Source organism: Danio rerio, chromosome 10, assembly GCF_052040795.2.
Source record: "Danio rerio strain M-AB ecotype USA chromosome 10, GRCz13ab, whole genome shotgun sequence".
NCBI classification, from domain to species: Eukaryota; Metazoa; Chordata; class Actinopteri; order Cypriniformes; family Danionidae; genus Danio; species Danio rerio.
In genome coordinates this window covers 24,045,497-24,068,002 of record NC_141030.1, presented here as the reverse complement: position 1 = coordinate 24,068,002, position 22,506 = coordinate 24,045,497, and the positions used below count along the sequence as shown (strand labels likewise).

General features: G+C 35.1%; 1 protein-coding gene and 1 long non-coding RNA gene across 3 annotated transcripts; one reads left to right on the top strand and one right to left on the bottom strand.

Moving 5' to 3' along the window:
- Window positions 1-1,402: 1,402 nt before the first annotated feature.
- On the top strand, window positions 1,403-22,356 carry ddhd2 (DDHD domain containing 2). 2 transcript variants are annotated; one of them, XM_087270492.1, is made up of 17 exons: window positions 1,403-1,495; window positions 3,506-3,668; window positions 3,766-3,962; window positions 6,271-6,360; window positions 6,448-6,562; window positions 7,931-8,020; window positions 8,145-8,286; window positions 10,034-10,242; window positions 10,343-10,407; window positions 17,029-17,157; window positions 17,241-17,327; window positions 17,515-17,652; window positions 19,370-19,525; window positions 20,088-20,193; window positions 20,278-20,418; window positions 20,496-20,637; window positions 21,898-22,356. In XM_087270492.1, the coding sequence occupies exons 2-17, from the start codon at window positions 3,539-3,541 to the stop codon at window positions 21,971-21,973; spliced, it is 2,013 nt and encodes a 670-aa protein (XP_087126618.1). In that variant the 5' UTR covers window positions 1,403-1,495; window positions 3,506-3,538; the 3' UTR covers window positions 21,974-22,356. The 2 variants fall into 2 exon arrangements, with proteins under 2 accessions (XP_087126618.1, XP_087126619.1); XM_087270493.1 differs by lacking the exon at window positions 1,403-1,495 and adding an exon at window positions 3,146-3,316.
- LOC137496580 (uncharacterized) lies at window positions 14,630-15,030 on the bottom strand. The gene is made up of 2 exons (XR_015501102.1): window positions 14,996-15,030; window positions 14,630-14,775 (listed from the first exon to the last, which is right to left on the bottom strand). It is a non-coding gene; the product is annotated as an uncharacterized LOC137496580 (long non-coding RNA).
- Window positions 22,357-22,506: the final 150 nt, after the last annotated feature.

Below are 22,506 nucleotides of genomic sequence, written 5' to 3'. Positions count from 1 at the left end.
TAGTAAGATGTACCCAATAAAGTGGCCAGTTGAGTGTATGTGTGCTACAAAACTACATTTTCACAAATTAGCTTGCCACTGCTGTGCGAAAGAGTCATTTGGGGTTTATATATTTAGAGTAATTTTCCAAGCAGTTTATTCAAAATTATGTAGTAGGTTTTGTTGACACTGAGCAGTTAAAACTGAATTCAGTCATATTGTCATTTTTGTTAAGTAAAATTGCAAGTCTGGCTGGAAAAACAAAAACTTCAGTAAAGATTTCAAGAGTTCACACTTAGATATTGCTTGACGCTATTAGCAGGTTTGGCATGCTGTCCGAGGAGGGAACCCTGAGCTTGGAAATAATTAAGCTCAGGGCTCCCGCCTGGTCAATAAGCATGCAAGAGGGGTCCAAGAGGTCTTGAGAGCTCCCCATGGTAGAAGGAGGAGATGGGGTGGAAGGGGGGATTTTTCCAAAAACGAAGATAATGCAGTAGGCTACTAGGCTTGGATCAATCTGTATGAATTATTGCAGATTACAGCTGAGAGACCATCCATGATCAATCAAATCATGTGCTCCTCTTGAAATTAGTTCGTAAAACTTCTCTGATTTTATACACTCAAAGAAATTATGTTTGCTGTTTGTTAAAATGACTTTTTTAAAATGAGCTGAAACTAGCCAATTCTTGAGTTGTTTAAAATCAACTTTTTTTTTGTTCGAACCACTTAAATTTGTAAAAGCCAATCAGTTAACTTAGTTCTTTCAAGTTGTCCCAACACAAGTCGATTGTGTGGAACCCTGAATTTTGTACAATGTAGAAGGATATTAAATGCTTGATAACTGTGTACTTTCCAATAAAATTGGTAGGAAAACATTAAATGTGGGTAAAATATTGGTCCACTGTGTTTATATAAAACATAAATAACATGATATCAGTAATTAAAATGATTAAAAGTGATAATAGATTTTGCTTACATTCTTTAATTAATAAAAACTTCTTGAATATGAGTAAAACACAGTGGTTTGAGGGTCTCCAATTTATTTACTTTATGGTCTGGTTATGGTATGGGTTATAATGTGTCCACAATGTGCATTTAGCCTACTCATTACAATTATATAAAAATATATATAAACTTTTACATTAAAAAAAGACAGTCACTCGCCACTGAGAACTTTCTAAACATAAACTCACTTATTTTGCAACAGGCTAGAAACAGATGAATATTGAGTCATTTGTTATTCTGAGATCACTATGCGCGTGATTATGAGCGCCATAATTTGATATTGATTGACTCATAATAACCGCCTCACCATATTGACCTGCAGCCGCTCTTGCAGCTCTAGTATCAAAATTCCCCATCAGTCGACCTTTAGACAGAATTTGAACGACTTATAAGAAGTTAGCTCCTGGTAAACGCATTTACTTCGGATTTGCCCACTAGAGTGAATAACAGCGTGAGGTTTGCTCTGTCAGAGATCAAGTTTGTCCTAAGCGAGCTTCCGTACGAGCAGCCGGTGAGTACATGGCGATACATTTTTATGCTGTTTCCTCTCATTTGTTTACATTTTTCTCAGATGTTACATTCTCGTTATTCTTACGAGCGATATGGCATAACAGCGTGCTTTAAATGATTAGACAAGCTTGACATTATGTCATCTGAATCATCTGTACTTGTTTGACAGATACGCTTTATTATTTAATATTATTTTTTCATTTATCAAACATAGCTGGATACATTTTCCTGTATATTTAAATTTGCACGAGTAAATAAAACACATTTTCTTTATGTTTGTTTGTCCTTGCTGACTCGTTTAAATGCTGCGTCCTACTTTTCCGTTAGAATTGCACGCCCAACAACAGAAACGCAAACACGCCACACAATGTTAGTATGAACGGGGTAAAAATGTCGTTCGTTTGGTTCTAGAGTATTGTTCACTCCAGTGTTTCTGTTGGGCATTCACGCTTGAACCGACTTTACATTTGACTTCTGTTTGTCATTTGTGCTGCTGCCATCACTAAGTATTACGTAACACAGCTGACATCACAGCAATGACGTAACCACTCTCCTTGAAGTTTGTGAGCTGTTACTTCGCAATTTCAGTCATTTTATTCTTTGATAGTCTAACTACAGTGTACTTTAATTCATTTGATGTACTTTAAAATAATTTTATATGATATTTAATTGGACGTAGTGTCTATAGCGTATGCAAGAGTGTATGGGTGTTCTCCAGTGTTGAGTTGCAGCTGGAAGGGCATGCCCTCTGTAAAACATTTGCTTGATAACTTGGTGGTTCATTCCGCTGTGATGACCCTGATTAATAAAGGAACTAAGCCGAAAAGAAAATGAATAAATAAATGATATTCAAATTACTTGCACATTTCACTTTTTGTTCAGACTAAAACTTCAAACGCATTAACAAATATATTCATTCATTTTCCTTCGGCTTAGTCCCTTTATTTATCAGGGCGGAATTTGTAATTGTTTGTATGTTTTACACAACGAAAGCCCTTCCAGCTGCCAGTACTGGGAAACATCCATACACACTTATTCACACATACACTATCGCCAATTTAGTTTAATTAATCTATACTGCATGTCTTTGGACTGTGGAGGAAACCCACGCCAACACCGAAAGAACATGCAAACTCCACACAGAAATCCCAACTGGCCCAGAAACTGTGTGTGCAGAAATCTGCAGATTTTTAGCCCATCATTAAGTCTATGTATTGTGTAAATTTATATTTATTCAGATTTTAAATTAACTTTAGTAATAATATTGACTAATCTGAATGTGTTCATAGGGTTTATTTACTAGCCCATTTGTAAAGTAATATTTTCTGTCTTTTAATAAAGATATATAACGAGAGACTTGCTTTGTTACCAAACAAGTGTATTTAGATGGATTTGCATTGTAAACATTGAATAAAAGTTAAAAAACTATTTTTTTTTTGTCATATATTAAGTTTTTGTTACGATATCCCCAAAATAATTCTGCATAAATCCGCAGATGTTTTACAAAATTCTCTTCAGAAATGGCAAAAAATCTGCAGATTCTGTCTGGCCCTAGTCAAAAGTAATACATAATAAGTTTGGCCAGAAGAGAAATTGCCATGTCCAACTGAGCTGGGTTTTTCTCAAGGTTTCTTTTCTTTCACTTCTGTCAGTTGTCGAAGTTTATTCCTCGCCACCGTCGCCACTGGCTTGCTTGGTTTGGGAGTTGAGGAGCTGCACATGGAAAGATGTGGTCTTCATAGTTCGGACTTTCAGTAGTGAAAACTAAACCACACTGAACTGAGCTAAACTGAACTGACACAGTTTCAATTTACTAGAACTTGTATGTTTAGCTGCTTTGACACAATCTACATTGTAAAAGATCTATAGAAATAAAGATGAATTGAATTATATCCAGAAACTCTAGAGAAACTGAGAGTTTTTAATTTTTCAAGTGCTCTCTATTTATCTATATGTGCATAATATTTATCATGTACAGAAATTAGAGTACTAAAAAATTTTATATTTCCAGTCCATAGGCATTGGCGTCTCTGCTCTTCTCAGTATGAATATTGTGGAGCCGTATGAGCCCATCCAGCACCACTGGTTCTTCAACCAGCAGGTGGACTCGAAAGACTCCTGGCAGCCCTTCAGCAGAGAAGATTCACAGCGGCTGGAGGAGGCGTACGCTCGAGGTACTCCATTAAATCCTCTATAGGAGCTCACTGTAGGTCATGCCACCAGTACACGTGTATGTTTGATTCATAACCATGAGATCCGGTTTGTCTGCAGCAGGCAAATATGATAAGGATGAAGTGGTAGTGGCTACAGATGGACGAAGGTATGATGTTAAGCTACGTGAGCGCAAGCGTTACCCTGTATATTGGGAACAGAAGCCCACCGAGGTCAGACGCTGCTCCTGGTTCCACAAAGGCAACAAAGACATGAGCTACACTCCCTATACTGAAGATCTCAGCGAATTCCTTGAGGTGGGTTGCACAAATTCAATAAAAAACAGTGATACTTTTCTAGTATTTAGTACTTAAAGGGGTCATTATCTTACGATTTCAACATCAAATAACATCATATTAGGCATTTTTTCTGGCCATCTTTGAACACACTGTTTGAATAAGGAGAGTAGGCTGTAAGTTTGGAATTAAACACACTTGTATTAATGGCATTTTTGTGTATTTAAATTTCAACGCTTTCATTGTAAGATCATTTTCCAAAGCCCACAGATATAAACTTCTGATTGTGTGCTTGACAGGATACATCCTTAGATAGATGCTATTGTGATTTAGGTTAAAAACACTTAAATACTGAGTAACTATAGAACAATCTTTAATAACAGACAAAGCAACTGTGAATATAATAAGAAGTAATAAAGTAATTGTAAAGTAATAAACGCAGTTACTCACACTTGCTGTCAGATCCAATGTATTCAGCAGAGTATTGTTTTCAGATTTAAAAATCTGAATTGTGCATTGTCTGTAAACGAATCGGTAATAAAACGTCTGGAATGTCATTAGACATGGGCCGGTATATAATTCTGACGTTATGATAACCTTGGAAAAAATATCACAGTTTCATGGTATTAAGATTACTGCTATAATATATATTCTTTTTAAATGTCTGAGTAACAAAACAAACTTTTTTCCCTTTTTGAACACAAAATATTTTATTTTGGGAAACATATAAAATATTTTGAAACGGTAAACATGTCAGGCTAAAATATTTTTAAAAGTCATTGACTTCTGCTGTCTTCATTAGTTTCACAAATTCAGAATTTTTTTTGCAATTTCAAACGGCATTTTTGGATATATTTTCTGCTGTAGATACTGTTGTCCTAAAATACTTACATTTCTTTCTTTTTTTTAATCTTACATATACCATTGGAACAGTATTACAGAACATTCTGGCAGTTTTAAAACCGTGAGTTTTTCAAAACGTTGTATACCTTGAAAACGGTTTTGTCCCATGCCTAAGTGTCATTTCAAGTAAAGGTAATCTACTCCTTCCTAACGTTAGAATCAGAAAGAAGCCAATGCTAAGCTAAGAAACCACAGTTTAGCACTGCACAATGTTATTTATTGTTGTAATTATTTGTGTTATAGTGTTTTTCAGCCAACAATAAACTTCCAGTGAAAGGTTAATGTGACTACTTTCAATTTCATAAGGTTCTTTTTACAGCATCAGTGTTGTAGTGCAATTAAAAATAAAATCAGTTTAATAGAGCATTCGTTTAGTTGTTCAAGCGTAAAATGAGATGAAACAACGTGTAAACACTAGCCCCGTCAGTAGCAGCAGGCTTGGGACAAAATGTAATTTAAAAAATACGGGGGTAAAATACATTTTCAAAGGGAATTTAATGCAGTGCTTCATGTCTGGTCCAAGACTCACCTTATTTCGTATATTAGTCAGGCAGTGAAGATTACTGATTTTTAAAGAAGTGTGAAACGATAAATGTGTCGATTTTGTAATGGCAAGATGGCTTATGGGAAATGCTTGGGCTGGCTGACTAAAAATTTAAAGTCTATACTGTGAATCAGTGAAGTCCTAAAATGTCTTAAATTTCAAAAACCTAAAAGGTTTTAAATTCACTCAAATGTTATGTTGTAGGTCTTAATTCATGTTAAACAGGTCCTAATTTTCCTTTGTCCATGTAAAGCTACACAATCAGGCCAACACACATCCAATCACAAACAATGTAACATTAAAACATTTAACAAAAAACAATATGGTTTAATTATCTTCCATACAAAAAACTGTTTAAAAGTTCTCCATGTATTTATATTTTTATAACTATAATTTTTTTTCTTAAGAACGTTTTATTGAATAAAAGTGCATGCACATTGACACAATATTTAAAATATGTGGATAAGAAGTAACTAAATTAGATTTAATATTTTTTTTGACGAGGCTGGTGAAAATCCTTTCCATTAGAAAAATAATCCTTAGCATTTAGTCCTAAATAAGCCTGAAATTTAATTCATACTGGTCTTAAAAAGGTCTTAAGTCTTAAATTTGACTTGATGAAACCTTCGGAAACCGTGACAAAGAGGCCGTGCTTTGAAGCAGCTTTTGCTCATCATATGTGGAGGCAGAGTTTAGTCACACTGTTACATCATAGAGCAGCACATTGCAGCACACCTGTCTTCAATAAAATCTGCTTTTTGTAACATACAATTGTTTTTGTACATTACAATGACCTTTTGTCTTAATCCTGTGTAAAGATTAAGGCGACTTTGATTTTTCAGTTCATTACTCATTTCAAACCTTTTCTTTATTTAAAAACAGGATGCCTACATGATCGCAGTTACACTGGATGAATGGAAGACAAATTTAGAGCTTCCAACAGGGGAAACTGTGATCCTTCACAATCCTAAGGTAGTTGCTAAACGTAAAGCTCGTGGGAAATGGTCATGTTTCTGTTCACAATGACTTTATTGTCTATGTTTCTTTGCATTGCCACAGCTCATGACTCAGTACCCCAGCAGCTGCAAGGACTTTCCCCCTTCCCCGACTGAAAGAACTCAACCCAGGACACTGAAGAGAGGAGTGGAGAATATTTCAATAGAGATTCCAGAGGGTGAGTGAAGCGCTCAGAAAATATGTTTGAAATGCTAATGAGAAAAAAGTTATATTTAGCCTTTTAAGGTGGCATATGTGTGACAATCAAGTTGCTTGTAACACTATAGGTAAATCATGTTGACAATCAAACTTGTTTCTGACACACAAAAAGGCCACTCAAAATAAAAACAAGATGATCCTTTTTTTGTCGAAAGTCAAAAATACTCATCTTTTATGTTGCAGTCTGAAAATGCATTGCGAAAAGTTCATTATAGATGCTGACTTTTTGGCAAAATATACCCTTTTCATTTAATAGTGAAAAAATAAAACAATGCCATTCAGTGTAAGTTATAAACTATTATACTCCAGAGTTTTTGTATTTTTATGTTTAAAATATCAAATTAGCAATATGATAACAACAAACTCAGTTTTTTTGTTTTGATACTTATTAGAGTATTACTTGGTTTGCAACATGTTAGCTAAACTATTGTCTCTTTCACTCGATATTCTGTGTATTATCCGTGCATTTATCCGTGCAAGTTGGGTCAGGACTGGTGAATCTAAACTTCTTTAATGATTTTTTTTTTCTACGTTTGCTCTGAGCAGTACATCTATTGTGTGAATACTTGGTTACTTTGTTATTAAAGTGCACACGAAAAAAAAAAACATGAATCTGAAGCTGCTTTTATTTCATTGTGTTGATGCAGTTCTAAATGAAACAGAATATTGAGAAGGGGTTGAGGCTTTCTTTTTTGCGCATCATTCCCTCATTGCAAACTAACTGTAAGAGTGGCGTTGTTAAGGATATCGTCAAACTGACGCCAACATAGAAACACTGCCACTCCAAACATGGAAGGAAATGGTCAGATCACACACACAAAATCAATTATTTTTAAGTGGATTAACTTGGCACAGATACATTTTCACTTCAGAGTACATTTTTACATACATTTTAACCATGTGCGCTAGCAAAATAAACATTGTATATTTTGATTTCATATGGACATTAAGTTAACAATGTAATAACTCCATAAGCATTCAACTACACAGCATACAGAAAGAATAGGTACTGTAGTCCAGACTTTGAGTATTTGTTAGCACATTGTTAGATTAGCAACATGCTAATCAAACTCAACCAAATATTTATGCTTAGTCTGTATATGTTTTCATATAAAACAATACTAAACTCCATTAAAGTCAATGCTGAACTGAGTCTCTCTAAAGGGGAGGACTATTTGCATGCTGGCTTACAACTTAACTGACTTTATAGATTTATATATTTTTAAACTGGGCAAATCTTCAATCATTACATAGAACTAGCGATTTGCAACGTGTGTTTGCAAAAAATATAAATCTATTTATATGATTTCTTGCTGTATTTCTGTAGGAGAACCAGAGATAGTAGACCACCTAGTGTTCATGGTTCATGGCATCGGTCCGGCCTGTGATATACGTCTGCGTGGCATTGTCCAATGTGGTGAGCATTCATCAGTTAAAACTAAAGATGTGCACTTCCCCTTATTCTGGATCCCTGTAACTGTTTAGTTAGCAAGCAATCACACTTAACATTTTATTAACACTTTTTTTTTGTTCCACTTCAGTGAATGAATTTCGAAACGCATCCAACAGCCTCATAACCAGCCATTTCAGGCCGAGTGGAGACTCCAGCATCATTGGACGGGTGGAGTACCTTCCAGTCAACTGGCACAAAGTTTTGCATGGAGAAACTACAGGAGTTGACAAGTAAGATGTTTGATAGTAATTAGGGCTGCACAACACATCACAAAATTATTATTATCACTATATTACAGGGTCAATCAAAAAGAATATCTCAACTTTCGGGTTGATGTCACTCAAATGTCTGGAGGGAGTCATATTAAACATCTATGAACTTGTTTTCTACTAAAAAAAAAAACTTTAAGTACTCCTCTAATTGATTATTTACCCAAGGTTCCATCATATTTCTTTGATTAAATGCAGATTTTCAAAGTTGTGGTGTTCTTTTTGAAGCACCCTGTCATATATGCAATTTATGTATCGCAAAGATATGTCATTCATTTATTCATTCATTTTCTTGTTGGCTTAGTCCCTTTATTAATCCGGGGTCGCCACAGCGGAATGAACCGCCAACTTATCCACCAAGTTTTTACGCAGCGGATGCCCTTCCAGCCGCAACCCATCTCTGGAAAACACACGCATATGTGATAAATTTATACATTGGTTGCTAAATTTGACCAATTAGATGGGACCTTACTATCTTTAGCCCCACCTCCCCAGTAATTGTTGGTCTGCTATTGGTTGGAGTAGCCCAAAGGTGAACTGAAACTAAATACTTATAAAGACAACAGCCAATGAGAGTCAGAATATCTGCTGAGGTTTTCACTCATTCATAGTGTTGTAGACCAAATCCTCGCACATTGACACAGTTTTTTTAGTCTAAATTTGAATTAATTAGATCTGAAAAATATTATTTACCTATTTATTCATTCGTTCATTCATTTTTCTACGGCTTAAAACCATTCCATCGAAATGAACCACCAACTTTTTCAGCATATGTTTTTTGCAGCGGATGCCTTTGCAGCTGCAACCCAGCAGTGGGAAACATTTACCTATTTTAATGCTATATCGTTAGAAATATCTCTATTGCAATACTCAACAACAACATCACATATTTTTAAATGTTTAATTGTATTTTTACTAATGCCAGTAAGTGATAGTCACCCAACATGAGTTAACACAATTTTAGGATATCAAAGATATTTATCCCTTTATTGATGCGGGGTTGCCACAGCGGAATGAACCGCCAACTTATCCAGCAAGTTTTTACGCAGCAGATGCTCTTCCAGCTGCAACCCATCTCTGGGAAACATCCACACACACACTACGGACAATTTTGCCTACCCAATTCACCTGTACCGCATGTCTTTGGACTGTGGGAGAAACCGGAGCACCCAGAGGAAACCCACGCGAAGGCAGGGAGAACATGCAAACTACGCACAGAAATGCCAACTGAGCCGAGGTTCGAACCAGCGACCTTCTTGCTGTGAGGCGACAGCACTTCCTACTGCGCCACTGCCTTGCCCTATCCAAGATATAGGAATATAATAAAAAATGAATACATACCAAAATAGAATTGAAAATAATGTTCAGTTTCATGCACAGACAGATTACATTTTTTTTATTTTATAAGACCTCGTTTTATAACCAGAAGTCACTGTTATTCAATTTGTTTTGAATGTTTTTTTACCTCGCAAAATACCAGTACCAGTATTACCTTACTTGCATTTTATGAATCCCTAATAAGGACTAGTGTTTCAGCTGAAAATCTTTTTTAACGTTCTGCTAAAAAAAACACTTCACATACAACTACTGAGATTAAATAATATAACTGCAATTGTTTTCTGTGACTCTTCCCTTTAATGAACTTCTCAATTTCCATTGTTTTCTTGTGTTTCACGCTATTGTACAATTTCATTTCTATTTTGAATAGAGACATCGAGAGAATCACTCTACCCAGCATTAGCCGTCTGCGTCAGTTCAGCAACGACACCGTGCTGGACCTTTTTTTCTACAATAGTGCGACGTACTGCCAGACTATTGTGGACACTGTGGCTTCTGAAATCAACCGTCTGCACAGCCTCTTCCTGCAGAGGCATCCGCAGTTCACTGGACACGTGTCCCTGTTTGGACACAGCCTTGGTATGTTGATTTTGTTTACTGATATAATGGTAATCCACACTTATAGATGGTGCAAATGATTTATATTCATCTTTCCAATTGTGTGTTTCATTTTACACAGGATCATTGATCCTGTTTGATCTCCTCACCAATCAAGAAACCAGTGCAGATGTCACAGATCATGAGGTTTGCACCACTTTTTTGTTAAGGAAAAGCAAATGTTACTGAAATAAGATAGATATGAATTTTGCATGGGAAAATGTTTCTCTATCAAGTAATAGAAATAAAAAATAAATCTAAATAGAAATAGTATTTGCAAAAATAGACACATAAAATGAGTTAAACAATAAACAATGCATAAAACAAATGTTGCAACAAAACAAATATCTTTAAAATGCTATAACATAATACATGTTTATAGTGAATATAAATAAAACTTAAATATCACTGCTAGATAAATGTGCTCTATATAAAAACTAGTCTTTTCCATAACATATGGCAAAATAATTTAATAATAAACATTGCATAACTTCAAATGGTCACTATGAGGAACATTTTGGGTAAATTTCTAGACATTAATGTTCCATTTCAACATGCAACCAACATAATATAATATATTTATTGGGTAACATTTCACAATAAGGATATATTAGTTAATGTATTTGCTAACATGAACAAACAATGAAAAACACCTTCATTATAGTATTTGTTCATCTTTGTTAACATTAGTTATTGAAAATAAAGTAGTTTATGTTAACTCACAGTGCATTAATAATGTTAACAAGCATGAAGTGAATTAATAAATGCTGGACAAATATTGCTCATGTTAGTAAATACAATAACTAATGAAACCTTATTGTAAAGTGCAACCATTTAGGGCTACAGTACAACCGCTTACACAATTCTGTTCATGAAAAAAGGTAACACTTTAAGTTAGGTCACAATTTTACTATTAACTACTAGCTTAATACCTGCCTATTATTAAGATATTAACTGTTCATTAGTAGTTATAAAGTATGATCCTATTCTGCATCCCTAATCCTACCCAAAACTTAACCATTAATAAACTGCTAATTAGTAGTTTATTAAGCTCATAGTGTTAGTTTGTCGGCTTAGTCCCTTTATTAATCCGGGGTCGCCACAGCGGAATAAACCGCCAACTTATCCAGCAAGTTTTTTTTGCCCTTCCAGCTGCAACCCATCTCTTGGAAACATCCACGCACACATTCACACACACACTCATACACTACGGACAATTTAGCCTACCCAATTCACCTGTACCGCATGTCTTTGGACTGTGGGGGAAAACGGAGCACCCGGAGGAAACCCACGCGAAGGAAGGGAGAACATGCAAACTCCACACAAAAAAGCCAACTGAGCCGTGGTTCGAACCAGCGACCTTCTTGCTGTGTGAGGCGACAGCACTACTTACTGCGCAACTGCCTCTCCCAGTTCATGGTTTTTTTATACCATAAATTGTGACCTAAACTAAAGTGTTACCAAAAAAGTCCTGTTTTTTAGATTAATCCAACATCAGTAACATGTGACATTTTTTTCCGTGTGACATTTTAAGTCCTCTATTAAATAACAAACCTAAAACCTAAATATTATTGAACCGTTAATTAGTAGTTAATAACAGGCCCGGCGCCAGGAAGTCAAAACTGAGGGGGCACTTTAAATCCATAGGGGGGCACTAGACCTGGTGACTGATTTTTGTCTCTTGTTTATTTCATTTAGGCTATTTATTCACATTTATTATTACTTTGTATTACTGCTTAAGTTACTGACCTAAGGCAGTAATATAGGCTACGTGATAATAGTAATAACAATATGCAGTTTCGCTATTACGAATTTTATTAACAATGGTAATGCATACCGCTTATTAAAGCAGACGGATCATGGCTTTAGTGCCAAACGAGTGCTTTAAATCATATGTTATTCTCCTTATTTCCGTTTTATTTTAAATAACAGGCCTATGAATGTTTAAAGTTTTAGGTAAAGACGTCAAATTATGCCCACACATGCAAGCTGACCCACGATCAGACTATTCATTTAACGGGTAAATAAATATAGTGAAATCAGCTTAACCGAGTCATCACGCTTCACGTAGCCTATTATCCAACCAACATCAGTGTTAGGGTTAAGCTAAATGTTAAAATCTAATGTCATTTAAAACAATTACTCAGTTACATTTTAAGGCATTAGTGTAGCCAGAAAAAGACCTAAAAAAGATACCAAAATTCACATGTTATTACTGTGAAAATTGGTTAAATTTTGGCACGGATAACACGCAACTCAGCATGCTATAACTTTTTTTTCATCATTTTAAATTTAAAAACAAAGATTTATCTTAGGCTATCATAAGTGTGTTTTTTTCGTGATATTGTAAACCATCATAAACCATTAGGTTACTAGGCCTACCCATCATTTTATTTATTAATTATTTTATTTATTAAGCCTTTTTTTTAATAACTTGTTTTCAGGTTATTTTCATTTAAGGGCCATGAGCTACAAGTCAAAACAAACTCGATATGTTGTATTTTAGAAAATAGATCTACAATATATTTTATGTTGTTTAAGATTGCATGAGCAAATAGCAGTATAGCCTAAATTACATATTTTTAAAAGATTATCATTCTGCCTACCTGCAGCGCACGTGAGGTTTCTCGGTTGATCCGCGGTAATTCCACTTAAGCACTATATACCTATTCCATTTATAACACTGCTAACTTGGCTTCGCAGGCCGATCGTCTTTAAACGCAAAAGGCATTTATTATGTGTTATAGCTTGACTGCTGCTGCATAATGGGATTTCTCTACACAACTGTAAAAGTGCGCTTTTTAGCAAAATGAAAGCAAACATTCAAAGGGTTCTGCGTTTTGTCAGTTTTAGCTAAATTGTAATAATATTAATATTAATAAAATAAAATATTATTTATAGTGTAGCCTACTGTGGGACTGTGCAGTAAACTATTTTTATTTTTTTTTATTAAAACATTTTTATTAGGCTACATCTTCCCGAATAACTAATAAATGACTGGCAGTTGCGTCTCTGCTAAAATTAATTTAACAGCAAATTTCTTATGTGTTTTTTTTCCTTTTAGAGCTCAAAAGAGTTGTGTTTAAATAATTAGTGAACCAAAACATGTAATAATTTAAGCTGCTCTTATCATGTCACCCACTTTTCTCCCTTGTGCGCTGAGTGCGCCTCCATCGCCGTGTGCATGAAGCTCTAAAAGATAATATTCTTTAAATGAGATGCAACCAGAGAGCAGTTTTGTGGACTCTGTCACTCTTTAGTATCCTTCTTCGCTCCTGTTATGCCAAAATAATTAAAAAGCCCGTCTGGCAGCGTCCACTCCAGCCATAACTCACCTTATATCTGTTATCAAGCATCTAAAAATACAGCTCCTGAGATGAAGAGCATCTGACAGTCAAGGCTAATGATGAAACTTCTGCTCAGACAGCGATGTTTATGAGCGAGCTAAATGCTGCATTGTGTAACTATGGTACACTGACGGTACTGCTACTTCATAGTTGCCTAAATATCATTCTGAAATCCCGCCAAGACTCTCAAAGAGCGTAAAAGAGTAATAAGAGTTGAGCATGATATGACTTGAATACTAGTTAGCTCCCATAGAAATATACATTGGATGTTGCCTACCCTGATGTTGTCTATTGAAAGGGATGCGTCAATAGAGCCGCCATTTTAGTACAGGGTAGCGCTCCTTTGAAATGAACGCTCCTTTTAATTGAGCGCCATCTAGCGGTCACATGATCTAATGACTAAATATTATGACAACTTGTTTAACTTCTTTTATAAATATATATAACTTGATATTACTTTTTTTCTCACCACCACACTGGTCTTTTTCACAAGGCAAAATTTTGTTGTTGGAAACTGTATTTTATATACTTAAATTTGACTTTTGCGTGCTAAAAGTACTTAAGTAAGAGACATTTTACTTGATTTGGGTCATTAAAAAAAACTCCATATGATGTATGTAGCCTATACCTGCTGTAGTCAACCTTAATCCTACTGTAGATTGCCATAAAACCAAAACAACACCCATTCTTGTCTTATGACATTTTATTAAGCAAATTTTAAAATAACAGTAAGTTCATGGCATGTTAAATATATAGTATAATTTGCTGGTTAAATATAATATAATATTATTCACACAGAATAATATTAAATAATAACAACCATAACAAAATCCTTATGTCTTAGGACATCTTTGATTAACTTTTTATTACCTACACCAAATGTTGACTAATGAAGGTACATTTATAACAACCATTTATTAGTTAGACTACTGTATTGTCAAACCATGTTGCATACAAATGCATTCAACAGACTTACATGACAGTGCATTGCTGTAGAGGACAAAGAAAACACGAGACAGGTGTTTAGAAAGAGTATAGTTTATTTAGTTTGACATGCAAACAAGACAAACTTTCAGAAAACAACCCGGAAACGCGCGCGCTCGTGAATATAAACCGCGGTTGTCTTCAACTGTTGTCTTCAATAGTGCTTCTTTGCTCAACAGCTTAGCTGAAAAACAAAGCAAAACATTACAACAGTCAGACAAAGAGCAAAGAGCATAGAATCACCAAGAGGCGACACTCTACAATTTGGAAAACAATAACGCGCTTTTGAATAAATTAAATAAAAACAAAGCAGCAGCTTTCCATCGCGACAGCAATGAGATCAAATGGACGGCAAATCGCTTTTACTTCAAAATGGCCACTCGTACCGTCGGTATTGAACTCACCTTGGTCAAGTACAAACAGCAACACCGAGCGAACTGACAACGCTGATGGAGAGCACACGAGCTTTATAGGAATGCACATGCAAATTTTTGCAAGGCACGTCACCGCTATCTCGTTGTCATGGCGAGCGCTGAAGAGGGCTCACCTGATTGGAGCACACAGAGAGCGGATACATTTGCGGCCGGAAGTTAACCTGAAATATTTCTATTATTTATTAAATTTCACATTTGTTGTATTTTATTAACGTCTAGCCCCACCCCAACCCTACACCCAACCGTCACAGTAATGTAAAAATATTAATTATTGTTATACAGTGTCATTAAAAAAATTGCTGCTTTATTAATGCGCATATCGCACTTCCGGACGGCCGCATATCCGATCTAGACTTTACCCTGCGGGTCACGTCGAGTTGCCGTCTGCCGTACACAAAAATATATTGAATATAATCAATATATATATATATTTTTTTTTTTTACATTTTTGGTGCTGTGTAATATTCTGGGATGCAGTAGAATATGGAGACAGATGAATATAATTGGGTATATGCCGAGCTAGTGTTAATATAAAATAAATGCTCATATTATAAAGACATGGCGGGGAAAATGTAATTTAATGCAGTGCTTCTAGTACAATCTGAGACCCACTTCATATCGGAAATCACTCAGCCAGTGGAGATCGCTGATTTTGAAAGAAAACAGACCTTAAAAACGTGCAGATTTTTCCTTTGGCATACAGTTCGCCGGAAGCGCTTAACCCAGGTTACTGGCAAACTAAAAGTCCTATTAGCATGCTTCAGCATATACCCTAAAATCCCAGAATGTCTATCGAAAAACATTACGGGTTTAACCCCGGGATCCTGGCCAAATTTACCCACTGGCCTCTGTCCACCATGGCCTCCCAACCACCCCCATATAATAATTTGGCTTCATTACTCTTTCTTCTCTCTCTGTGGTGTGCGGTCTGGTGTAAAATGGCTGCTGTCGCTTCATCCAGGTGGATGCTACACTGGTGGTAGATGAGGAGATTGCTACCCAATAAATACCAAACTAGCTAAATTTAATAACAATATTTCCCCTAAATGCTAATTTTGTACTCAATATGATGAAACTCTAAACCATTTATTTTGGGACTGTACTTACTGTAAAGTGTTTTGGGTTGACTTTTCCAATTTCATTAAAAAATTCTTATGTCCAAACTTCTGTATTTCCCCAAAAATTGTATTCTTTAGATGTTTAAACTGGATTCTTTAGTGTAGATCCTTCTCATTGTAAATTTATTATTGATTTATTGCTTTTTTAAACAAAATTTTACATCCATAAATGTACATTTTCAAAGAAACACCCTTACTTTTTTTTTCAGAATGGACTTTGAAATTTATGTGAACTCTTTAAAAGACTCTTAACAATTACACTGCATTTAAAACGCTTTCTTAGTGTAAATCATTTAAACTTGTTTAATTTGCTGGAAATTCTATTTATGTAACCCTCTTTGTCTCTTTGTTCATATTATATCTTTGTAATGATCTTTCTTGCATTTAAAAAAAAAATGAAAAAGTAAATGAGAATATTCCCCCTATGTGTAAAGTGCTTTGTGTGCCAAGAAAAGCGCTATAGAAATGTAAGGAATTATTATTGTTATTATAAAGCACTGTTTATCATGATATAGCCATTCTCATAATTCAATTGCTATGTCATATATTTAAAAATATTTAAATGTGGGTTCTGAAGGTTGGAACGACGGGGGTGTTAATAATTAATGACAGAAAGAATTTTCAGTTTGAGTGAACAATCCTTTATAAATAGCGCCGGGCCCGGCTACTAGTGTTAGTTAATGGGTTAACACAATAAATTGTGACCTTAACTAAAGTGTTACCAAAATATATATGTATATGTATATATATATATATATATATATATATATATATATATATATATATATATATATATATATATATATATATATATAAATAATAGCAACATCTCAGTATGAAACTTTGACTCATCTATTAACTAACAATTCTGTATATTTCCTAAAGCTCCACAAGGACGCTCATGTTCACTCAGACTGTGGTTCTTATGAGAGCCTGGAGGTGGCGCTGAAAAGCCATGATTTGGAGGAGCACCTCAGTTTACTGCACAAAGAACAAGTGGATATGGAGTCTCTGGTTAGTTTTCTGTTCTCAAACACACACATCACACATCCTAAAACACTCAGCTTCATCATTTTCATCAATTGAAATTGTTTCAGATCCTCTGCTCAGAGAAGGACCTGAAAGATATCGGCATACCTCTTGGTCCTCGAAAGAAAATTTTGAACTGTGTGAAGAAATGGAAGGTAATTCCTGAAATTTACTGTGTTTATAGACGCAGAAGTGGAAAAGGTTTGAAATGTGGCTTGACTGTGCACGGTTTCCTCTCCACACCCATAAATGGAAAGGAAGACAGATAAGAGTCCATTGTTTCAGATGCTTTTATCAACTGTTTTGACACTTTCTGATAACTTTCTTTAATATATCTGACAGACCTCCAGAATGGGGAGTGGACTTGCAGCCAAAAATGAGACAAACTCCCCAAGTCTCGGGATGAGAAACCATCATGATCCTCAAACCCCTACCACTAGTGCTGTTGACTATCAGCATTTCGATGTGGGCATTGGACAAGTAAGTGTTGGTGTTTAAAACAGACATATCAATGGAGTGGAGGAACTATGACGTCACCTTGTAGGCTAATCGGCTGCTAGCATAAAACTGGTTTCCTCGATAAAATCCCTATAGGATTGTCCCATAGGCTTTCTGAAGATTGTAAATATTAAGCTCTGTGTTCAAACACTGTTCATTAGACTTACATGTTTTGTCCAGCTGGATAATCCTTACACGATAATATAAGTTTGAGCACTTTTGGATTTTAAATGCAAATGCAGGAACTGAAAAGCTAACATTAGGCTATAAATGGTCTACAGTGCCTTCAGGACACTCGCCTATGACGTCAGCACCACCCTGCTACAGACAACTTTTCAAGCTTATTATTAGAAATGTCCATGACAAAGAGTTAATCTCTCTGTTTATTATATTATAATGCACTCTATATATTAAAAACAAATAAATAAGCAAAAAACACATAGACCTATGTACATTTTGGATCGTTTTTACGTGGGAAATACATCTGTTTTGCTTTACGCTTGTTGTAAAAGTTTTAAAACTGTTTGTATAAATGTGCCTACATAGTATTATCATAAGACATATTTAAATAAGTGTATTGCTCGTGTGCACACAGCCTGCTTACCTCAACAGACGACAGAAATGAAGCGTGAGAAACAAGTCTATATGCTATCCCTGCAAGTTCCATGATGGATCGAGAACAACATTCAATATCCTTTTTATTTCACAAAGAACAGCGAAAAGCAGCTCATACAGTCACATATGCTATACGTTTTATGGAGGAGTGTAAATATTACAGTTATGACAGAGTTAAATGTGTTCAGATGACAAAAAAACAAAAAAAGAAATCACTTGATCACGCTAAAATGACAGTAGTTTTACACATTTATTCACACATTTGCATTACTAAAGAAAGCAGGAAAGCAACAGGCTGCACAGGTAAGCAGTATCTTCATAATATCGTTTAATTAAAATAAATGTTTAACAAATGAATCTGTCTCGACAGTCTTTATAAGTGAAGGAATTATCTACACACAATATGAATTCCCAATTAAACAAATACTACAAACACTTTAATACTATTCATGAAAATACTTAAATAACATACAAATCCAAATGCCCAACGCAAGCGAGCTGCATTCCAGACCAGTTCAGCTCAATGATGATAATGACTCCGACACCGCCTGTAGTTCCATTTAGCAACTTGATAGCAAACGTCTTTTTAAAGAAGCATTACCGATTTAAAAAATCAAGAGTGTGCTGTAACTTATGTGTTTTATGTTGCAGAATAAAACGTGAAAGTATCTTGTGTTTGTGTTAGCCACAAACCTTATTTAAGCACTTTAAACGAAATCCCACAGACTTTAGGACGAGGGAACCGGAACTGTTAAAATGCTAACTCGCTTCCGGGTTTTTGCATACAACTTGACGTCATAGTTCCTCCACTCTATATAAATAAAGTAACCTACCTACCTACCTACCTACTATCATTGCATTTCGCATCTATCTCTTTATATGCATAAATATTTATTAAATAATTCATGTCTTTTCTTTATTTAATATTATCTTTATCCTGTATATCCTTTAAAGTTTAGGCTACTGTTGTCTACTAAATCACCAATGCTTTGCTTACAATAATAATAACAACAAAGACAAATAAAATCTAAACACCTGCTTGTTTAACTTACAGTTGTCAACTGACATTTTGTTTATTCTGCAGGTATCCATAGATTATCCTCAGTTGGCCTTTCATCCTCAGGCATTCTTTGCAGCCGGTTCACCCATAGGAATGTTTTTAACCGTTAGAGGTTTGAAGAGGATTGATCCCAACTACAGCTTGCCAACCTGCAAGAGTTTCTACAACATCTTCCACCCAGTAAGACCATCTCCAAAATCTTGAGCGAAAGCCATTAAACCCACTTAAAGAGATAGTTCTCCCAACAATGAAAATTTGGTTATTATTTACTTATTCTGTACACCTTTTAAACCTTTATAGATTTCTTTCTTCTACTCAGAACAACAAATACGATATTTTAAAGAAAGCTGTAACCATTGACTTCCATTGTATAATCGTTTTTCCTACTATGCAAGTCAGTGGGTGCAGGTTTGCAGCTTTCTTCTAAATATTTTCTGCAACAGATGATAGAAACTTATAAAGGTTTAGAACCACTTGAGGGTGATTAAATATCCCTTTAAAGCCTATTGACACGAAGAACGATAACTGTACAATAACTAAAGTTTTGTTTTCTGCATTTTTAAAGCAGATTTGATCCTTACTGGCTGTCGTTGTTTATATAGGTCATCAATTTTGCATAAAATGTCCAGCAATATTGTTTCTTATTCTGCTATTTATTCATTTAAAATGATTTTTAGAATGTTATCATTAAAATTATTGCGTAATAGAGCTCAGTTATTATACCTCCAATGTTATTGTGCAGTTTGATCCTGTGGCGTATCGGATCGAGCCCATGATTGTGCCTCAAGACGTTGACTTACCTGCAATGTTGATCCCACATCATAAAGGCAGAAAGAGGATGCACCTCGGTATTTACATTTAAATCACTTATGGTGTAGTTTTTATATTGTAAAATAACTCTGAGGCTGATCATGATTAAATGATGTTCACAGAGCTCAAAGAAGGGTTGACTAGAGTCAGTTCTGATTTACTGGGCTCCTTACGTATGGTTTGGCAGAGCATTTCTCAGGTCCCAACACCAGCACTTGCTGAAGGTGGACTGAGCGCAATGACCCCCACAGATGAAGCAGAAGGTATAAAAAAAATTTCTATGGAGATATTAATCAAGTTTTTAAATGACTCAACTAATATTTGAACATTTGTGCAAAAGCATGTCCTGTGGAGCAGGAGGACAGCAATGTCAAGGTGGGAATGTTGAATCGTGGGCGACGGATTGACTTTGTCCTTCAGGAGACGCCGATTGAAAGCTTCAACGAGTACTTGTTCGCCATTCAGAGCCATTTGTGCTACTGGTAAGACAAAACCTTTTATGATGCTTGTGGATATGTGACCCTGGAAAATAAAAGCAGTCTGAGTTGCACAGATATTTTGAAGGAATAGCCAATGCATATTTTACTAGATATTCAAACAGTTGTATCTCGACTATTTAATTATTGTCCTGTCCTAAAAAAAAAAAAAAAAAATCAATGAAATGCTTATTTATTTCTGATGATTTATAAATGTCATTATCAATAAATTTACTTTTATGTCTGGTTTTGCAGCCCAGGATCACGTACATATCTATATAAATATGACTCTTGTATTATTTTTAAGCATTTATTGTCCGTTTTAATGAAAATTATGTGATATTTCACTCACTCTCATGTTGTTGTAAATGCAGAAGAAAATTGTTCCTCTTCAGAACATAAAAATGTTAGAAATCAAATCTGACAGTGTAGCTGTTTTTTCATTGAAAGACGCATATATTTATGTGTTTAGATATTTACACAGCTGTGGCACTTTAAATATTTAAAAATTGTTAAAAAAATTTATTCATGTGAATTAAGCACTTTAAGAGACAGGATCACTTTTATATGATGAACAGTTTTAAGTCATGTAGTTATACATAAACAATGATAAGAAAAACAGTGTTTACAGTATTCAAATTTAGTAAAGGAAGCTCGATGTACGAGAACCAATGGGATTCATTCGTGCCAGTCACATGGCACATTTAAGCTTCCACAAAAACCAATGAGGGGCTAGTTAGTAAGCTGCGGTCACATTAGAGTTTGAGCATGCGATATTCTCTCGTGCGGCGCTGGGAAAAGGGTCGGGATTAAACAAGCTTATTAGATTGTTTTAAATTTCTGTCCAGAGAGGTCATGTTTTGATCTTCTACTGGTCTCACGCAGTCAAGTGATGTGATTTCGCAGGTCAGAGTTCACCAAGCTCGAACTTTGCACCGCATATGAATGAAAGTCTATGGGGAGAAAAGTCAAGTGTGACCGCAGCTTTATTGAGTTACTATTGTTTGCAGATTAGTGTTTCAAATGTGTGAAGGAATTCTACATTATCTCTGTTTATCATAAAGTGACCATGCCTCTTTTTTTGAAAACAGACTTTAAATTGGAGTGCTTGACCTGAAGCATCAGATTTTAGGTAGTTAGACATTCAAAGGAGGCGCAAAAATCACTTAAATTTCATCAAAATATCTTAGCTTTGATTTGAATACTTTAATGGGATGTGTTATTATTATGCTCTGTAATTAATCATTCTTTCTGTCTGGATTGCAGGGAGTCAGAAGACACTGCTCTGTTGGTCCTGAAAGAGATTTATAAACATTTTCAAGTGAGAAATGCTCAGTTATAAATGTTATACACATCATGTATAGCATAAATGATATTTAAAGCCAGTCCAGTCTAATGTGTATCACACATTTTTACCAAATCAGTGAACAAACTACCTAAAATAGTTTGAATTATGACTCTGAACTGAACTGTTGGCATTTGGAAGGCATTATTACAGTATTCTCAAGGCAGGCTTTGAGGCACTTTTATCTACACAATACCTTTTGTGCACTAATGTGCATTGTAATAGACACTAATGTATAGGCCTACTTACTGTATGTATCTTTGGTCAGTGTTTTCTAATTTTCTGAATTAATTACTATTATGTATTCACAATGTTTGATTGTGTGTGATGTTTTATAATGTTATTATTATTATTATTATTATTAAACTCCTTATCCCAAATTATTTTTGTGATGACTTTACGTCATAGATGTCAGACAGGCATTCTTCAGATACCAAACACTGTGCCTTTAAGACAGTGTACAGATCACAGCCACCGGGAAGTCTGTTCATTTCCCATTTATCCGTCTGGAATAGTGCGCCACACATTAC